The sequence below is a fragment of the Myxocyprinus asiaticus genome, chromosome 30 (assembly GCF_019703515.2).
Source record: "Myxocyprinus asiaticus isolate MX2 ecotype Aquarium Trade chromosome 30, UBuf_Myxa_2, whole genome shotgun sequence".
NCBI classification, from domain to species: Eukaryota; Metazoa; Chordata; class Actinopteri; order Cypriniformes; family Catostomidae; genus Myxocyprinus; species Myxocyprinus asiaticus.
In genome coordinates this window covers 11,153,405-11,170,132 of record NC_059373.1, presented here as the reverse complement: position 1 = coordinate 11,170,132, position 16,728 = coordinate 11,153,405, and the positions used below count along the sequence as shown (strand labels likewise).

General features: G+C 38.5%; 1 protein-coding gene across 1 annotated transcript in view; it reads right to left on the bottom strand.

Annotated features, from left to right (window-relative positions):
* The window catches only part of LOC127421409 (growth factor receptor-bound protein 10-like), an 82,213-nt gene that overhangs the window by 41,999 nt on the left and 23,486 nt on the right, over nucleotides 1-16,728 (bottom strand). Inside the window, exons 4-5 of the mRNA XM_051664440.1 lie at nucleotides 4,169-4,415; nucleotides 671-806 (exon numbers count right to left, since the gene is read on the bottom strand). Of these exons, the coding sequence (XP_051520400.1) occupies nucleotides 671-806; nucleotides 4,169-4,415 (383 nt within the window). The remainder of the gene's footprint in view (nucleotides 1-670; nucleotides 807-4,168; nucleotides 4,416-16,728) is intronic.

Sequence of the window (16,728 nt, the reverse complement as noted above, 5' to 3'; positions counted from 1 at the left end):
AAAATATAGTTCACCATGCAAAGTAATTGTAGCCGATCCCCAAAATATTTGATAAAATTACAGTGAATTGCACGAACACACGTGGTACCACGGTAAGCGCCAACTGTGCCAATTTGAACACATTGCAGAGCAATGAACAAAACTAAATGAGGTTGCTTCAGGAACCTCCAGAGCAACTGCAACAATAAACATGTCAAAGCAGAAATAGAAGATACAGTAAGGCTCATTAAGACAATATTTACACATTAATATTGTCGCCATAAGACAATATTAACACATTAAGACAGTTAAGAAATAAGACATCAAGAAGTATTAAATGACAGTAGATATAATACTAGATAGGAAGCTGATAATGTCTCAAATGCCATCAGGAAAAATATTCTGCCACACCATCGAATAACAGTTTTGTTAATGAATTGATCTCCAATCATGTGAGTTTCTTCACTCACAAAGATAATCATACTCTTAACCTAACTGTATGTACTCAGACTCAGGTTTTTCTTACAGACACACAAGAGAACATAGATTAGAGGACACCTGACATACCGAAACTGGGAAGTGAGGTTCAACTTGCAATACATGCAATAAATCAGTCATGAATCATCTCATGTATAAGTGGCAGATTATAGCTAGAGGGCTCAGAGCCCCAGTGTCTGTTGTCAGCTCTTACATGTGACTCTGATGGCTGTGGCAATGATCCAGGGCTGAGCACAGGAGATCCCGAGGGGCTGCACAGCTCAGGGAAAGGGTTCGGAATCGCTGGCAAAGAAGCTGGACGAACCTGCAGCTCTTCTTCTTGTAGACGCCTACAAGCGGTGAGACACAGAGAACAAAAAAAATTTTTACTAAGAGAACTTATCCCTCTGTACTGAACCTTCAAAAATATTTCAAAACATACAATTTCTTCTCAATTCTCAGTAGGACTGGGTGATGCAGCTTAAAAAAAAAAAATGTTTTAACTCAATTTTCATCCTAAGACATAATAGATATTTAATTAAAAAAAATACAAATAAAAAATACAAATCTATTTTATGTATTGCCTTGTTTTTATGTATTGTCAAACTGCTTATTTCTCACATTTGTAAGTTACATGTAAATCCCTCTGAAATGACTTAAAAGGGAAAAATTTGTTATTACACTGAAGCATATTTTAGACAAAATAGCAATTGTTGTAGCTTCAAAATGTTTAAACACTGCTAAAATCTAATTAAAGTAATACGTTTTTCACTGTATGAACAAGAGAATGACATTTAAACATTTTCAGTTATATGCACCAAGAAAACTATTTGTAGTAATAAAGTATATTTTAACTAAAATATTTAAATACAATGCAATGCGGAAACTTCCACAAATATTTTTGAGTGATGCAAATTAATCATTAAATCAGAGTTTTAAATCGATTAATTGAAACTGAACTGATTCACGCAACTGATTCAATTAGAACTTCTCTTCTTATACCATTTTTACCAATGAAGATTAAATCAAGGATGCTACTAAAGGGATAGTTACCATAAAAATGTAAATTTTCTCATGATTTACTCACCCTCCTGGCATCCCAGATATGTGACTTTTTCTTCTGCAGAACATAAATTAAGATTTCTAAAAGAATATTTCAGCAAATGGAAGTGAATGGGTGCCAAAATTTCAAAGCTCCAAAATCCACATAAAGGGAGTATAAAAGTAATCCATAAGACTCCAGTTGTTAAATCCATGTGTTCAGACACGATATGATAGGTGTGGGCGCAAAACAAATCAATATTTATAAAACAATTCTCCTCTCTGCCCAGTAGGGGGCAATATGCATTAAGACTGTGAATCACTAAAAACAAAAGAAGAATGAGAAAGTGAAACTGAAGTGGAGATTGACTGAGCAGAGAGGATAATTTATAGTTATAAAAAAAAAAAGAAAAAAGGACTTAAATATTGATCTGTTTCTCACCCACACCTATCATATCGCTTCAGAAGACATGGATTTAACCACTGGAGTCGTCTGGAGTACTTTTATGTTGCCCTTATGTGGATTTTGGAGCTTCAAATTTTTGGATCGAATAAACCTACAGAGCTGAAAATTCTAAAAATCTTCATTTGTGTTCAGCAGATAAAAGAAAGTCATACACATCTTGGATAGCATAAGGTTGAGCAAATGATGAGAGAATTTTCGGGTGAACTATTCCTTTAAAACATCTGTCTTAAGGAGTGAACAGATCATTTTTAGGAAACTTAACAGCCCAATAAAAAAAGCACATTAAAATCCTTAGAATACTTACAATGTTGCTCAATTTTATTTCACCAGTAAACTCATCACAAACATGGCCCTAGAAAGTCAAACCTTACCACCTTGTTAGATTCATCTCCTCATTAAGTTCACTAGTTCATTAACCATGCAGTACTCCTGATAACATGGAGCACATCTGTACTATAATCAATAATAAAAATGTGTAGGGAATTCAACTCCAACTCTCCCTTAAAATATTACAAGACTTCAGTGCCATAAAATGATAAGTTCATGAAAAATAAATCAGAAGCATCCGCACGAAATTCTCACCACCACATTACAGATTCGACTACAGAATACATTAATGAAACTGAGCAATTTGAAACCCAGTTAGGCAGCTGAGAATCGGTTCATGAACTCTTGCAGTGTTCAGCAGACAGACACATAGCCTATAGATGCTAAACTCGTCTGTGTGTCTTTGATCCACATCAATGAGACTGCGAATAATGCATGACTGCTTCAGCCCGGTTGGAGCGACCATAATAACTGAGGGAATAACTGAGGGAATTTTTTAAATCTGAACCGTAGCAGGGGTGGGCCGTTCAGGGTTCATGGCCAAGTCAGAACGAAAGAAGACTGTGTGTGTGGAGACGGGAACCTCTGAATGAACCCATCTCAGTGTGTATGCGTGTGAAACTACACCCTGCTGTCATGGAGATCAGAGAAGATGAAAGATAGGGAGCCCTGCAGAAAGGTGAGGTGTAGACAAGCTGATTAGAACAAGCAGTTTGAGAGGATGTCTTAAAAGTTAATGGTTGTGAACTTTGGTTCTACCTGGATTTCTGCGTAAATGGTAATTTGCATAAAATTTGATCTAAACTTCAACTGTCACAACAGCCTGCTTGAAAACATAATACACAAAAAATAAATTTTTTAAAGAACACACCTTGTAAACATTCTAGTCCATCTATGCAGGCTGTTTGTCTATTGTTGTGACTTAGTGGAAGCTCAGATCAAATGTATGCAGAAATCCAGTTAATTTACAGGTTGCATGCTTTTTTTCTGAAACTGTAAATAATCATAATATAATTATTTTTAATCTGTGGGAAAGTATTAATATTATTTACATCCCATGCTTTGGCATTCTGAAACAAAGCACTAATTAACCCACATCATTGATTGGAAGGGGATTTTCTCAATAAATTTGTTAATTTCTGCATGTGATGCAACCCGGGTTCCCACTCCTTTTGACAGAAGAATTAACATGATTTTCTAGTTGTGATTATTGGATAAAGATTTAAAAAAGTCATTTATAGATAAGTCTAGTGTTATCCAATAGAACGTTTTAAAGCTGAGCACAACTAGAAAAACAATTATATTCGCTTCCATTACTTTTCCATGAATTTGTAAGATTTTATTCATTTCTGTGACTTTCCTAGCCTGGAAAATCACAATTATAAAATTCTGGTATTTCCAGGTCTCTAAATAGCCTTTCTGTGTGTGCATATACTGTCCAGCACTGTGCAAACGTTTTAGGTGTATTAGTGTGCCAATAGGAAATACCAATTTTACATTTCCAAACGTTCCTTTTTTTGCAAATAGAACAGAAGTAGAACAAGGAGTACTGCAACAGATGGTATGGCCCCCAAAGATCCCGGATCTCAACATCGAGTCAGTTTGGCATTACACGAAGAGACAGAAGCAATTGAGACTAAATACTTGGACCTGTGGCAAGTTCTCCAAGATGCTAGGAAAAACCTATCTGCCAACAACCTTGAAAAATTGCAGGCAAGTGTACTGTTTTAAAGGCATAGAGTGGCATAGAGGTTTTTTTATGTTTACTGCACTTTGTATGAAGTTAACTGGCAAATAAAAATTATCCCTGGCATTATTTTTGAAAACATCCTCACTATACAACATTTTTCACAACTGCCTAAAACTTTTACATATTACCTGACAGCCTGTATGTGCATGGGCTGAGATCGCCGGAGATTCTGGGCAGGAGAGTGGGGGGCCGTCAATTTATTACTAGGGGCCCGTGGCAGTGGAGCCACTCTGTTGCCATGGAGTCCATTGCCATCACTGCTGTGCAAGAGGGGGGCGGAGTCTGAGTGCTGGGCTCCGCAGTTTGCATGGAGGCTCTCATAGGATGAAAGAGAGGCCATGTCATTCACCAGGGCCTCAAGATCAACATCATCATCTATAGCACAAGACAGAGAAACAAAGAGAAGAAAGTAAAAAAAAAAAAATGTATAACCAACAGCAGCAATGTTAATCAAGTATTCATTATAGCAGTAGCCTAACCAATAACACTCAACTCACAAACAACTGGCATTAAAGTCAGTTTTTAGGGCAGAATAAGTGCAATTACACCTGTAAGGAATAATTACGGACATTGGATTCCATACATTGAGAAATATAAATAATCACACATAAAAATATTAAATATGATCAGTGCAATTCTATTAAGTCAGTTGTGGCTAGTCAGATTCTGAAACAGCAAGACTGCCTCACTGTCACCAGCATGTTTGACTGTTGGCATGATGTTCTTAGTGTGGAATGCTTATTTCACTTCATGCCAGACATAATGGAACCCATGTCATCCAAAATGTTCCATTTTTGACTCTCAGAACATTCCTCCAAAAGTCTTGGGGATCAGCCAGGTGCTTCTTGGCAAATGACAGAGGAGCGTTTATGTTGCTGGTTAGCGGTGGTTTCCACATTGCGACTCTCCCAGCCCACATTTCTATGGAAGAGTCTTTTTAAGATCCACTGTGGCTACCTGGATGATTTTAAGCTAAGCCATTGGACACATTTGGGCAGATCAGCCACAGAAGGTTCACTGTGTCCACTTGTTCTTCATTCGCAGATTATGACTCTAAACCATGGTTCAGTCACAGTGGTATGCCAGAATTCTCTCAAAAAAGCCTCTCTCTCAAAAGCAATAAACACTTTTCCCCTTATGTCTCAAGTAATTTCCTTTGATTGTAGCATATGGTTGTGGTAATCAAAAGGTTGTATGTTTGAACCCAGCAAAGGAGGAAATACATGAATTATATATGAACTATTGCACCCTTAAAGGAATATTCAGGGTTCAATACAAGTTGAGCTCAAATCGATAGCATTTGTGGCATAATGTTGATACCAGTAAAAAAAATTCAGAGGCACTTAAAATGGAAGTGAATGGGGCAAATTTTTAGAGAGTTTAAAGTCAGAAATGTGAAGCTTATAATTTTATAAAAGCACTTATTGTTCTGTTAAAACTTGTGCATTATTTAAGCTGTAAAGTTGTTTAAATTGTTTTTACAGTTATTTTAAGGTTCTAGTGGGGGTTATTTTTGCATCGTCATGGCAACGAAGTTCTAAAATTGGATACAACTTCACACAAAAAAGGTTAGTAAGCACTTTTATCACTAAAACCAAGTTAAAGGTGCTGTAAAAGATTTTAGCGTTTTTAAGTTATCAAGTGACTGAGCTGCTGAATTAGCCACGCCCCCTCATTCCATAACCCCACACTCCAAAGATCATTTTGAGACCAAAACTAAGCAAAAGAGCAGCATTGTTTGTTTCTGTAGTGGTCAAATTCAACAGTTGCACAATAGAGCCCTCAACTGACACATTATGAATCATAGCCTCAATGATCTGCTTCAAATGAGAACGAGCAAAATGTTTGACAGGTGAAAAGCGTGTCTGCAGTCCGCGGACACATTTTTGTTTGCGGTTTACAAAGTCTATAGCTGTCACAGAGACCAGTGAGATATCTCAGGACACTTATTTCATTAATATCTTTAAGGGAGTAGGCAGGGGCGGATTATGACTAGCAAGGGCCCCGGGGCCAATTTTCTTTTAGGGCGCCCGGTACAATTAACTTTTAAAGTTGAGGTCTACGCAATCGATTTTCATTGATTTAAGTCTCTTTTAATACCTGTTCTGTTATTTACAGTCAGATTAATTCAAACACAGAGCACGGATTTGGTAAAGAAACTGCTCAACCGAAACACGTTCACTGGACAGCCACTGTTCTTAGAGACAGTACCATTTTAACATTTGTTATACATAATGTAAACAATGTAAATACTACAAATTATGCATACAAAATGCATATATTTAAAGGTGCCATAATAAATTGTGAAATATTTTAACTTCAAACACTTTAAATTTTGAAGAATTTAACAAATAGGCTACTACAGCTTCTACGCATGGATTTGGTGAAAATTGGCAAAAAGTTCAGACAGTTCTGGCTCCGCTGCTATATCTTTTCTAACTCATCTGAATGATGGGGTGCATTCCATTCAGAAGTGATCATCCCTATTTCTTTCAAAGACTTTACCCTCCATTGTGAGAGCCTTGAAGAGTAGAAAAGTGTGGGGCTCAAAAATAGTGGTCATTTGGTCATTTTTGGGGAAATTCTGTTTGGAACGACCCTACAACTTGGCTACCATTATAATTCTTCCATCAAAAAGCCCTGCTAAGGCATCATTTAAGCCTTTTCAAAGTGTCCAAAAATTCCCTAGACTACATTGACAGAATATTAAAATGATGCTCTCTTTCTGGAGAGGACTCAAGATGGCGCAGAGTATGGCTGCTGCGTTGCGAGCTCCGACACGACATGGTAGAGTTTTGTTTGTTTTGTTTACAGCTCTTATGTTTTTTGTCTTGGATGTTGTCTGCCTTATTGTCTAAGACAGACAAACACTTCTGGACATTGGTTCAGCGATTACACACCGTAAACCGGACTTCAAATTCCTCAATGCCGACCCGCTGTTTACAAACACGCAAGCGGAGCCCTTTGTCTGTGCTGCACGGCCGCGGAAACGCAGGAGGAAAAGGGGAAACAGAGTCGGCATCCTCATCAGAGTAAGACGCCGCGCAAATCGACCCTCGCTACCCAGTATTCTACTGGCAAATGTTCAGTCTCTGGATAACAAGCTCTGCGAGCTGAAAGCGTGGATCTCTTTCCAACGAGAGACGAGGGACTGCTGCATTATCTGCCTTACGGAAACTTGGATGTCTGCGGAGATTCCAGACTCAGCCATTGAACCCGCGGGGTTCTCCGTGCACCGAGCGGACAGAGCGAAAGACCTCTCAGGTAAAAGCAGAGGTGGTGGTGTATGTTTTATGATCAACAAATCCTGGTGTGATCAGAGGAATGTAAATTCTGTCAAGTCTTTCTGCTCTCCTGATCTGGAATTTCTCATGCTTCTGTGTCGACCATTCTGGCTACCGAGAGAATTTACAGCGGTCATTATCACTGCTGTGTACATCCCGCCACAAGCCGACACAGACCAGGCACTCAAGGAAACGTTTGGGATTATAAGCAAGCAGGAAACCACGCACCCTGAGGCCGCGTTCATTGTGACCGAGGACTTTAATAAACCCAGTTTCAAATCAGTCGCACCAAAATACTACCAGCACATTAGTTTCAACACATGAGGGGACCAGGTTTTGGACCATTGCTACTCTCCCTTCCAGGATGGCTACAAATCCCTCCCCCGCCCACCATTTGGCAAATCGGACCACTCTTCCATTCTGCTTCTGCCCGCTTACAGGTAGAAACTGAAACAGGAAGCACCCACCCTCAGAACGATCCAGTACAGGAACAAGATTGAAGGACAGTTTAACACCATCAACTCTAGAAGCATGTAGCAGGGAATTAACATCATCACGGACTTTAAAGGGAATAAAAACCATGAACACCGCTGCCTCTCTCCCGGATGAGCTAAATACTTTTTATGCTCGTTTTGAGGGAAATAACACCGCCCTCGCGGAGAGAGCTTTCGTGGCTGAAGCTACAGAGGTTAGTTCACTCTCTGTCTCTGTAGCGGATGTAACCCGATCCTACCGACGGGTGAATATCCGCAAAGCCGCGGGCCCAGACGGCATTCCAGGCCGCAACAGAGCGTGTGCAAACCAGCTGGCTGGTGTTTTTAATGGACATTTTCAACCTTTTCCTCTCTTTGTCTGTAGTCCCCACATGCTTTAAAACATCCACCATTGCGTCCGTTCCAAAACAATCAAAAATCACTTGCATAAATGACTGGCGTCCTGTTGCTCTGACCCCCATCATCAGCAAATGCTTTGAGAGACTAATCAGAGATTACATTTGCTCTGTGCTGCCTCTATCACTGGACCTTACCGCAACAACGGCTCCACTGATGATGCCATTGCATCTACAATACACACTGCTCTCTCCCACCTGGAAAAAAAGAACACTTATGTGAGAATGCTGTTTGTAGACTACAGCTCAGCATTCAACACCATAGTGCCCTCCAAGCTTGATGAGAAACTCCGGGCTCTGGGCTTAAACAGCTCGCTGTGCAGCTGGATCCTGGACTTCCTGTCAAGCAGGTGCCAGGTGGTTAGAATAGGCAGCAGCATCTCCTCAACACTGGAGCCCCACAGGGCTGTGTTCTCAGCCCACTCTTGTATTCCTTGTACACACATGACTGTGTGGCAACACATAGCTCCAATGCCATCATTAAGTTGGCTGATGACACGACGGTGGTAGGTCTGATCACTGACAATGATGAAACAGCCTACAGAGAGGAGGTGCACACTCTGACACACTGGTGTCAGGAGCACAACCTCTGCCTCAACGTCAGTAAGACAAAGGAGCTTGTGGTGGACTTCAGAAGAAAAGACAGAGAACACAGGCCCATCACCATCAATGGAGCACCAGTGGAGAGAGTCAGCAGCTTCAAGTTCCTGGGTGTCCACATCACTGAGCAACTCACATGGTCCATCCACACTGAAGTCGTTGTGAGGAAGGCTCATCAGCGCCTCTTCTTCCTGAGACGGCTGAGGAAGTTTGGAATGAACCGCCACATCCTCACACAGTTCTACACCTGCACTGTAGAGAGCACCCTGACTGGCTGCATCTCTGCCTGGTACAGCAATAGCACCACCCACAACCGCAAAGCACTGCAAAGGGTGGTGCGAACTGCCAGACACATCATTGGAGGTGAGCTTCCCTCCCTCCAGGACATATATACCAGGCGGTGTGTGAAAAAGCTTGGAGGATCAGAGATTCCAGCCACCCGAGCCATGGGCTGTTCTCACTGCTACCATCAGGCAGGCGGTATCGCAGCATCAGGACCCGCACCAGCCGTACCCGCACCAGCCTTCTTCCCCAAGCAATCAGACTTATGAACTCTTGATCTCCCACGATCAAAATACATCAGCACTGCACTTATTACTCTTATATCTCACACCGGACTGTCATAAATTATATTATTATTATATTATATTCTCTCTTAACAACTTACTATCAACCGACAGCCTGAATGTTAATACAGTACAATACAACCTACTGTACATTCTATATATACACACTTTTTTTTATTGAATAATGTGTATCTATATTGTGTGTACTGTATACTGTACAGTGTATGTTATTATTTGTATATTGTGCAGTGTGTAATTATGTGTATATTAGACTTTAAATTGTGTTGTGTTAATTTGATGTTATTGTAAATTGGTACATGTCTCATCACTGTCACGACTGCTATGTTGATCAGAACTGCACCCAAGAATTTCACACACCATTGCACTTGTGTATATGGCTGTGTGACAATAAAAGTGATTTGATTTTGATTCTTTCTTTCGGTCTTTCTCTCTTTTTTCTTTATTTCTTTCTGTCTTTCTTACTGTTAAACCTGTAAAAATTTCTAACTTCAAGCATTTAAAACTATTTTAAACTTTCAGACAAGGTTTTGTCAGACCAACATTATAGTTTGTCTCAACAAACTTTACGTATCTAGTTTAATCAGTACTTTTGAACCACACAAAGTAAACAATCACTATTTTATTTTTCCCAACACCTAAGCCAAGTTATTATTTGTAATGTAGGGAAAACATGCAGTTAAGCAATGAATAGTATAATAAACTTTTTTGTTCGACAGGACTTTTACACAAAGAATAAAGCTTAACCATATAAAGCCTAACATATGAAATAATAGTCAGAAAATAATTTTTAAACCTGTTTAAATATATTTTTCCATAAAATAATTAAATTAAGCACATGTTGCTTGAATTCAATAAATACTCATTTTGAAGTATTAGTTACCATATAAATGTCATTGTTAATTTTACCTTACCAAAATCAGCAAAGATTTAGCATAAAAATATGTGCATCAAAATTATTTTTACAAGGTCTTGTACTTCCAGAAAAGCATGGAAACTTTCACCAGGCGTTGTTATAAGATTAAAGAGTGGCTCAAAAAACGTAATTAGAAACAGGAAGGCAAAAGGGTCCTATAAGAGGGCTGGGGGTCCTCATAGTCACAGGGCCCTAATGAGGGGGCCTTGTATAAGCTGTGGGACCCACATATTCAAGCATATACAAACATTTGTTTTCAAAGTTGATGAGCCACGAGACCTTGCAGCCCAGGGCCCCCCCGGGCCCCTGGTAGTCAAGGGACCTTGGGCACTGGCCCGGTCTGTAATTCACCCATGGGAGTAGGAACATTTTTGCATGCTTTTCCATAAAAAATTAAAAAAAAAAAACAAAAAAAAACGCTTACAGCACCTTTAACAAGCATATTGTTTACATCTTGTGGCAACACTTTTGAAACAGTGAGCATTTGAATGTTTACAGATTGGCCCCATTTACATTCATTTGTAAGTGCCTCACTGTAACCCAGATTTAGTTTTTTTTTTTTTTTTTATTAACTTCTCTCCCCTGGAACGCAAAGAGATATGATTGGCAGAATATTAGGGATTGACAGGTTTGGTCAACATTCACTTTCTTTGTATGGAAAGATGTGTAGGCGCCTTAAGTCACTTTGGATAAATGCATTACCTAAATGACAATTTACCTGACCACTATAGTAAGTTTAAATATTGAACGAGTCTCGAATATCAATTCATTTCTAAATTCAAACCTCAAGTTGTTCCCAGTTCTTGGGCTGATTAATGGACAGTTGATTTTTGAGTGCAATACAATGTTGACTTGGCTCATTAAAAAAGTAAAATGTAAGTGAAAAACATGTTCATATTTTGAAAACGTTCCGTGTCAAACATTTTCCATTTAGATACAATTATGAGTGGGGTAAAAATGTATTCATGGCCTAGTATGTATATTATATGAGCATGGTCTTGTTTAAATCTTTTGAGATTAACCCAGGTCATCAGAATTGTGCATAGGCATAAACCTCCATCCTGAAAATGTTTGTATAAACATGCCACTAATAGCAAAATGCCACAAGGTGGCGATATCAAGTTATGAGAGTACACTAAAGTGGTCAGTCCTTGGGTCACATTTTCCAGCACTCCCCTTGACCTGATCAAACCCCTTAAAACTGACTCAAATCAATTAATCTTGAGTCAATGACCATACAGCAAATTAAACACACTGACATTTCCAAAACCAAATGTTCCACCAGTCTTCCTTACATATAAGACATATGAATCATGATTCACTCTGTGCTTTGAGAGGAACAGCAGGTGTTTTTTGGAATTGCACTATAATGAATGCACACATGCGTGTCTACATACTGCATGCTTTTTCATTTGGTTCATGACTGGATTGATTTTAATGCCTTAATCACTGCTTATTTTATTATGCAAAACAAAAAAATTGGCTCAATCAAGATTAAAAAAAGCTCGTACAGGCCGTGAGAAAACTAAAAGCATGATTTACTCATGAAATGCCTGGAAATATGACTATAAATGCATCAAATACTGTGAGTCTCACAAATCTGTACACAGCAAAGAAAGTATTTTCAAAGAACATAAATGTAAATGTAATCCTAAGGCACAGTGTGTCATTTAGTCTCTATAGTTTGTCTTATGCGGTGCCAAAATGCTCAGCGCTAATACAAGGCCAGGTTTAGACAGGTAACATTCTGTCATTTACTTACCCTCATGTTGTTTCAAACCCATATTTCTTTCTTGCATGTCAAAGAGCAGCTTGAACATTCTGCCTAACATCTCCTTTTGTGTTCCGTGCAAGAAAGAAAGCCATTCGATTTGGAACGACATTAGAGTAAATGACAAAATTTTCATTTTTGGGTGGCCTATCACTTTAATAGCGAGAGGCTGACACAAGAACAGGTCTTAATCAAAGCTCTGCTTCAGACTTCCTTACAAATGCCAGCAGAGGCCAAACATGACATTCTGTACATACCCCAGACCCACACACTTCTCTGTGTGTGTGTGTGTGTGTGTGTGTGTGTGTGTGTAAGGGGAGAGTACGGGCAAGTGTCCTGCATTCTGTACATGGCGAAAGCATTCCCTTCAAATGCAAACATGCAGAAGAGGAAACGTCATTTGGATTTAGTATACACAATGAATCTCAGTCTACAACAATGGGACCTTCAAGAGGTACAACGATTTCAAGTGAGTGTTAAAGAGCATCTTCTCGTTTGTTGCTCACAGTGAAAAGGAGACTTTGGTTCGAATGTACCATGGCTTTTTTGACATGGTCCATTTGTAAAAATATTTTTGACATGTTACCATGGTAATACCATGGATATTTTTTGGACATGGTTCCATGGTAATTCCATGCCTTTTGGAGATATATATATATATATATATATATATATATATATATATATATATATATATATATATATATATATATATATATATATATTTTTTTTTTTTTTTTTCCCACACATACACACACACACTACCATTCAAAATCATTCTTTATTTTTTGTATTTTTTTCACATTTTAGAATAATAGTAAAGTCATCACAACTATGGAATAACAAATGGAACTATGGGAATTATGTTGTAACTAAAAATCCAAAATAAATCAAAACTGTGTTATATTCTAGCATCTTCAAAGTAGTCACCCTTTGCCTAGAATTTGCAGACATGTACTCTTGACATTTTCTCAACCAACTTCTTGAGGTATCACCCTTGGATGCTTTTAAACAGTATTGAAGGAGTTCCCATTTATGTTGGGCACTTAGTGGCTGCTTTTCTTAATTATTCAGTCCAAGTCATCCATTTCAAAACATTTTATTTATTTTTTATAAAATGTTAGTTTTGTAATTAAATTAATATGTTGGCACAATTATATTTTTGTCTACAAAACTAATTTCAATATTTAAGCATATGCCTTCAGATCAAAAGATTTTTAAGATCATGAGAAACATTTCAGGCAAGTGACCCCAAACTTTTGAATGGTTGTGTGTGTGTGTGTGTGTGTGTGTGTGTGTGTGTGTGTGTGTGTGTGTATGTATGTATGTATGTATGTATGTATGTATATGTATGTATGTATGTATATATATATATATATATATATACACACACACACACACACACACACACACACACACTAAAACCAAAAATAAATAAATAAATATATATATATTATATATATACACACAAACATACATACACACACACACGTACAAATACAAATCTGTTATATACAGATGCAAGGGAATGTATGGCAGAAGAGGTAGGATAAATGGATAAATATAAATACACCAAGATGTGGATTGCACATATTTATTGCTCAATAGAGCAGTTTTAACTGTTCATGAGATGGATAGCCTGAGGGAAAAAATTTTTCCTGTGCCTGACGATTCTGGTGCTCAGAGCTCTGAAGCGTTCAAAACAGTTCAAAAATGTAATGGGAAGGATGAGTGTGGTCCATAGTTATTTTTCCAGCCCTTTTCCTCACTCTGGAAGTGTACAGTCCTTGAAGGGAGGGTAGGGGGCAACCAATAATCATCTTGGCAGTCCGAACTGTCTTCTGATGTCCAATTTCAAAGTTGAACCAAACCAGAGAGTTATTGAAGTGCAGAGGACAGACTCAGTGACTGCTGAGTAGAACTGTATCAGCAGCGCCTGTGGCAGGTTGAACTTCCTCAGCCGGCGAAGGAAGTACAACCTCTGCTGGGCCTTTTTAATGTGGGTCTCCCACTTCAGGTCCTGTGAGATGGTAATGCCCAGGAACCTGAATGACTATGTTCTACTATGGTAATAAAAAATTTTTTTGGACATGGTACCACAGTAATACCATGGCTTTTTGGACATATACCAAGGTAATGCCAGGTGGTTTGGACATTCACCATAGTAATACCATGTTTTTTGGTATTACCAAAAAACACATATGGTACCATGGTAATGTCGTACTTTTTTGTACATGGTACCATGTAATAACATGTTTTTTGTTTCTTTGTTTGGACATGGTACCATTAGGGGTGTAACGGTGTATCGTGGCACGATACATTGCGGTTCAAAAATGTGACTATATGCATTGTGGAGATTGGTTGTTTTTTTATTATTACTATTTTACAAGCGACTATCCAATACGTGCAACATCCTACACGTACATAATTAGGGCACACACATGGAAATCTCTTCAATGCACACAAGGAGCTCTAAAATGCGATTACTAGTTGAATCTGAGTGAACTGAATGTGAAACCATGTAAGCGAATGTAGTACAGTGTGTGGGAGAGAGAAGCGCCTTTTTAGCCGGGAGGGATCTGATGTCTGGCTGATGCGCGAGAGAACATTATTCTACGTTCACACAGTCAGTGTTTGGGATTGACAACAGTATTTACTTACAAGTTTGGGTCTTGAAATGTCCTGTTCATACAACAGTTTACAGTAGCAGTTTGACTACTGTCTGTATGAACAAACAACTGAAGTCCTGCCCGTATTCTAACAGCTGTAACCATAGTGACAGTGACTAAAGTTAATATCAAATATGGCGACGTCCATAACACCACCATGTCTAATCACAGTTGACCCAGCGTTATTAAATAAACGACTCCAATCGAGGCGCGAGTTCATCCATAAGATCATAATTAACCATCAGCGGCTTTGAATGCTTTTTAACAGCATGTAGAGTGCAGCTTTTATGTTGCGCGGCTCGTACCCGTGAGCAGCTTGTGGAAAACGGCGGCAGAATCTTCGAATGACAAGTAGCTAATATCTCCGTCTCTGTGAGTTACACGAAACCCCACATGAAACACACGAGACACACGCATGAACAGTGCAGCGTGGCTCTCTCACATTGAATGACGTGACTGTATGGTTCCGTTCACACAGCACAGGTTTGCAGAAAATAAAGATGTCTTTTTTTTTTTTTTTTTCGGGTGTCAGTTCAGTTATATCAGTGGTTCTCAAACTTTTGATGAATGCCCCCCTACTTCATTCACTTACATATAAATATAGCCGCAAGCGACTATTGTCAGGGGACAAGCACATATGGCGAGAGGACCAAAACAAACAAATTTGACAAAAGATCCTGTGGATGCTGTGGACAGCTATTTTGGTGTGACATTTCACCTGCTTTGAACACAGTTGCAAAAATAGGATTGTCTTAAGTTATAGCGCCCCTTAACATAAAAAAATGAATAAAACTTATGTTCCCTCAGCGTGTTCTCTTGTCCATGTGTACAAATTTAAGTTTGAAAACTGCACTCACAAGATACAGACTAATTAGTCATTATAGGCGACACCCAAAACATTTGATTATATCTTTTGAATGATTCGAAGCATCAAAATAATTTTAATATCTTTGTCAGGAGGGTCTGTAGATGATTTATATTAAATTGCATGCCGATCGGACTAACGGTCTAGGAGGAGTTCGAAAAAGTAGGTTTTTCAAAAAATTCAAAATGGCTAAAAACAATTATTGACTGAAATGAAATTGGAGATATACATTATACAATGGAAAAAATTATTTCAATTCTAGCCCTTATGGTTGCAGAGATATGAGCCAAAACATAAAAGTGTTTATTATAGCGCCATCTAGGGTCAGATGGGTATGCGTTTGTGCGTCTGAGTAGTGAGGGGGATTTAGGATCATCCTGCCAAGTTTGGTGTCTCCACAACTTACGGTCTCTGACGCCCAGCCACTTTTACGGCAGAAAAAAATATAAGAAAATCAGTACAATTACAATAGGGTTCCAGCAGCTTCACTGCTTGGCCCCTAATAGTAGTATTAGTAGTAATAATAATAAAACTTTCAATCACAATATTTACTGATTCAAGCTTAGTTTAAAGAATCGTAAACTGAACCGAACCGTGAGTTCAGTATCGTGAACCGAACCAAATCATGAGATGAGTGAACTGTAACACCCCTAGGTATCATGGTAATACCATTTTAAATTCCAATTTTAATTTTAAATTTTTTGGACATGGTACCACAGGTAATGCCATGTTTTTATGTGTGTGTGTGTGTGTGGATATGGTACCATGGTAAAGTCATACTTTTTTTGGACATGGTACCTTGTAATACCATGTTTTTATTTTTTTTTATTTTTTTGGACATGGTACCACAGTAATATCATGGCTTTTTGGACATATGACATGGTAATGCCATAAATGTTTTTGTTTTTGTTTTATTTGGACATGGTACCATATAATACCCTTTTATTTTTTTCATATATAATTGTACGATGGTAATCCCATACTTTTTTGGACATGTGCAACATCATGTTTTTGGACATGGCACAACCATGGTAAAGCCATGCCTTTTGGACACGGTACCATGGTAATAGCATGATTTTTATTTTATTTTTTTTGTTGACATGGTACCAC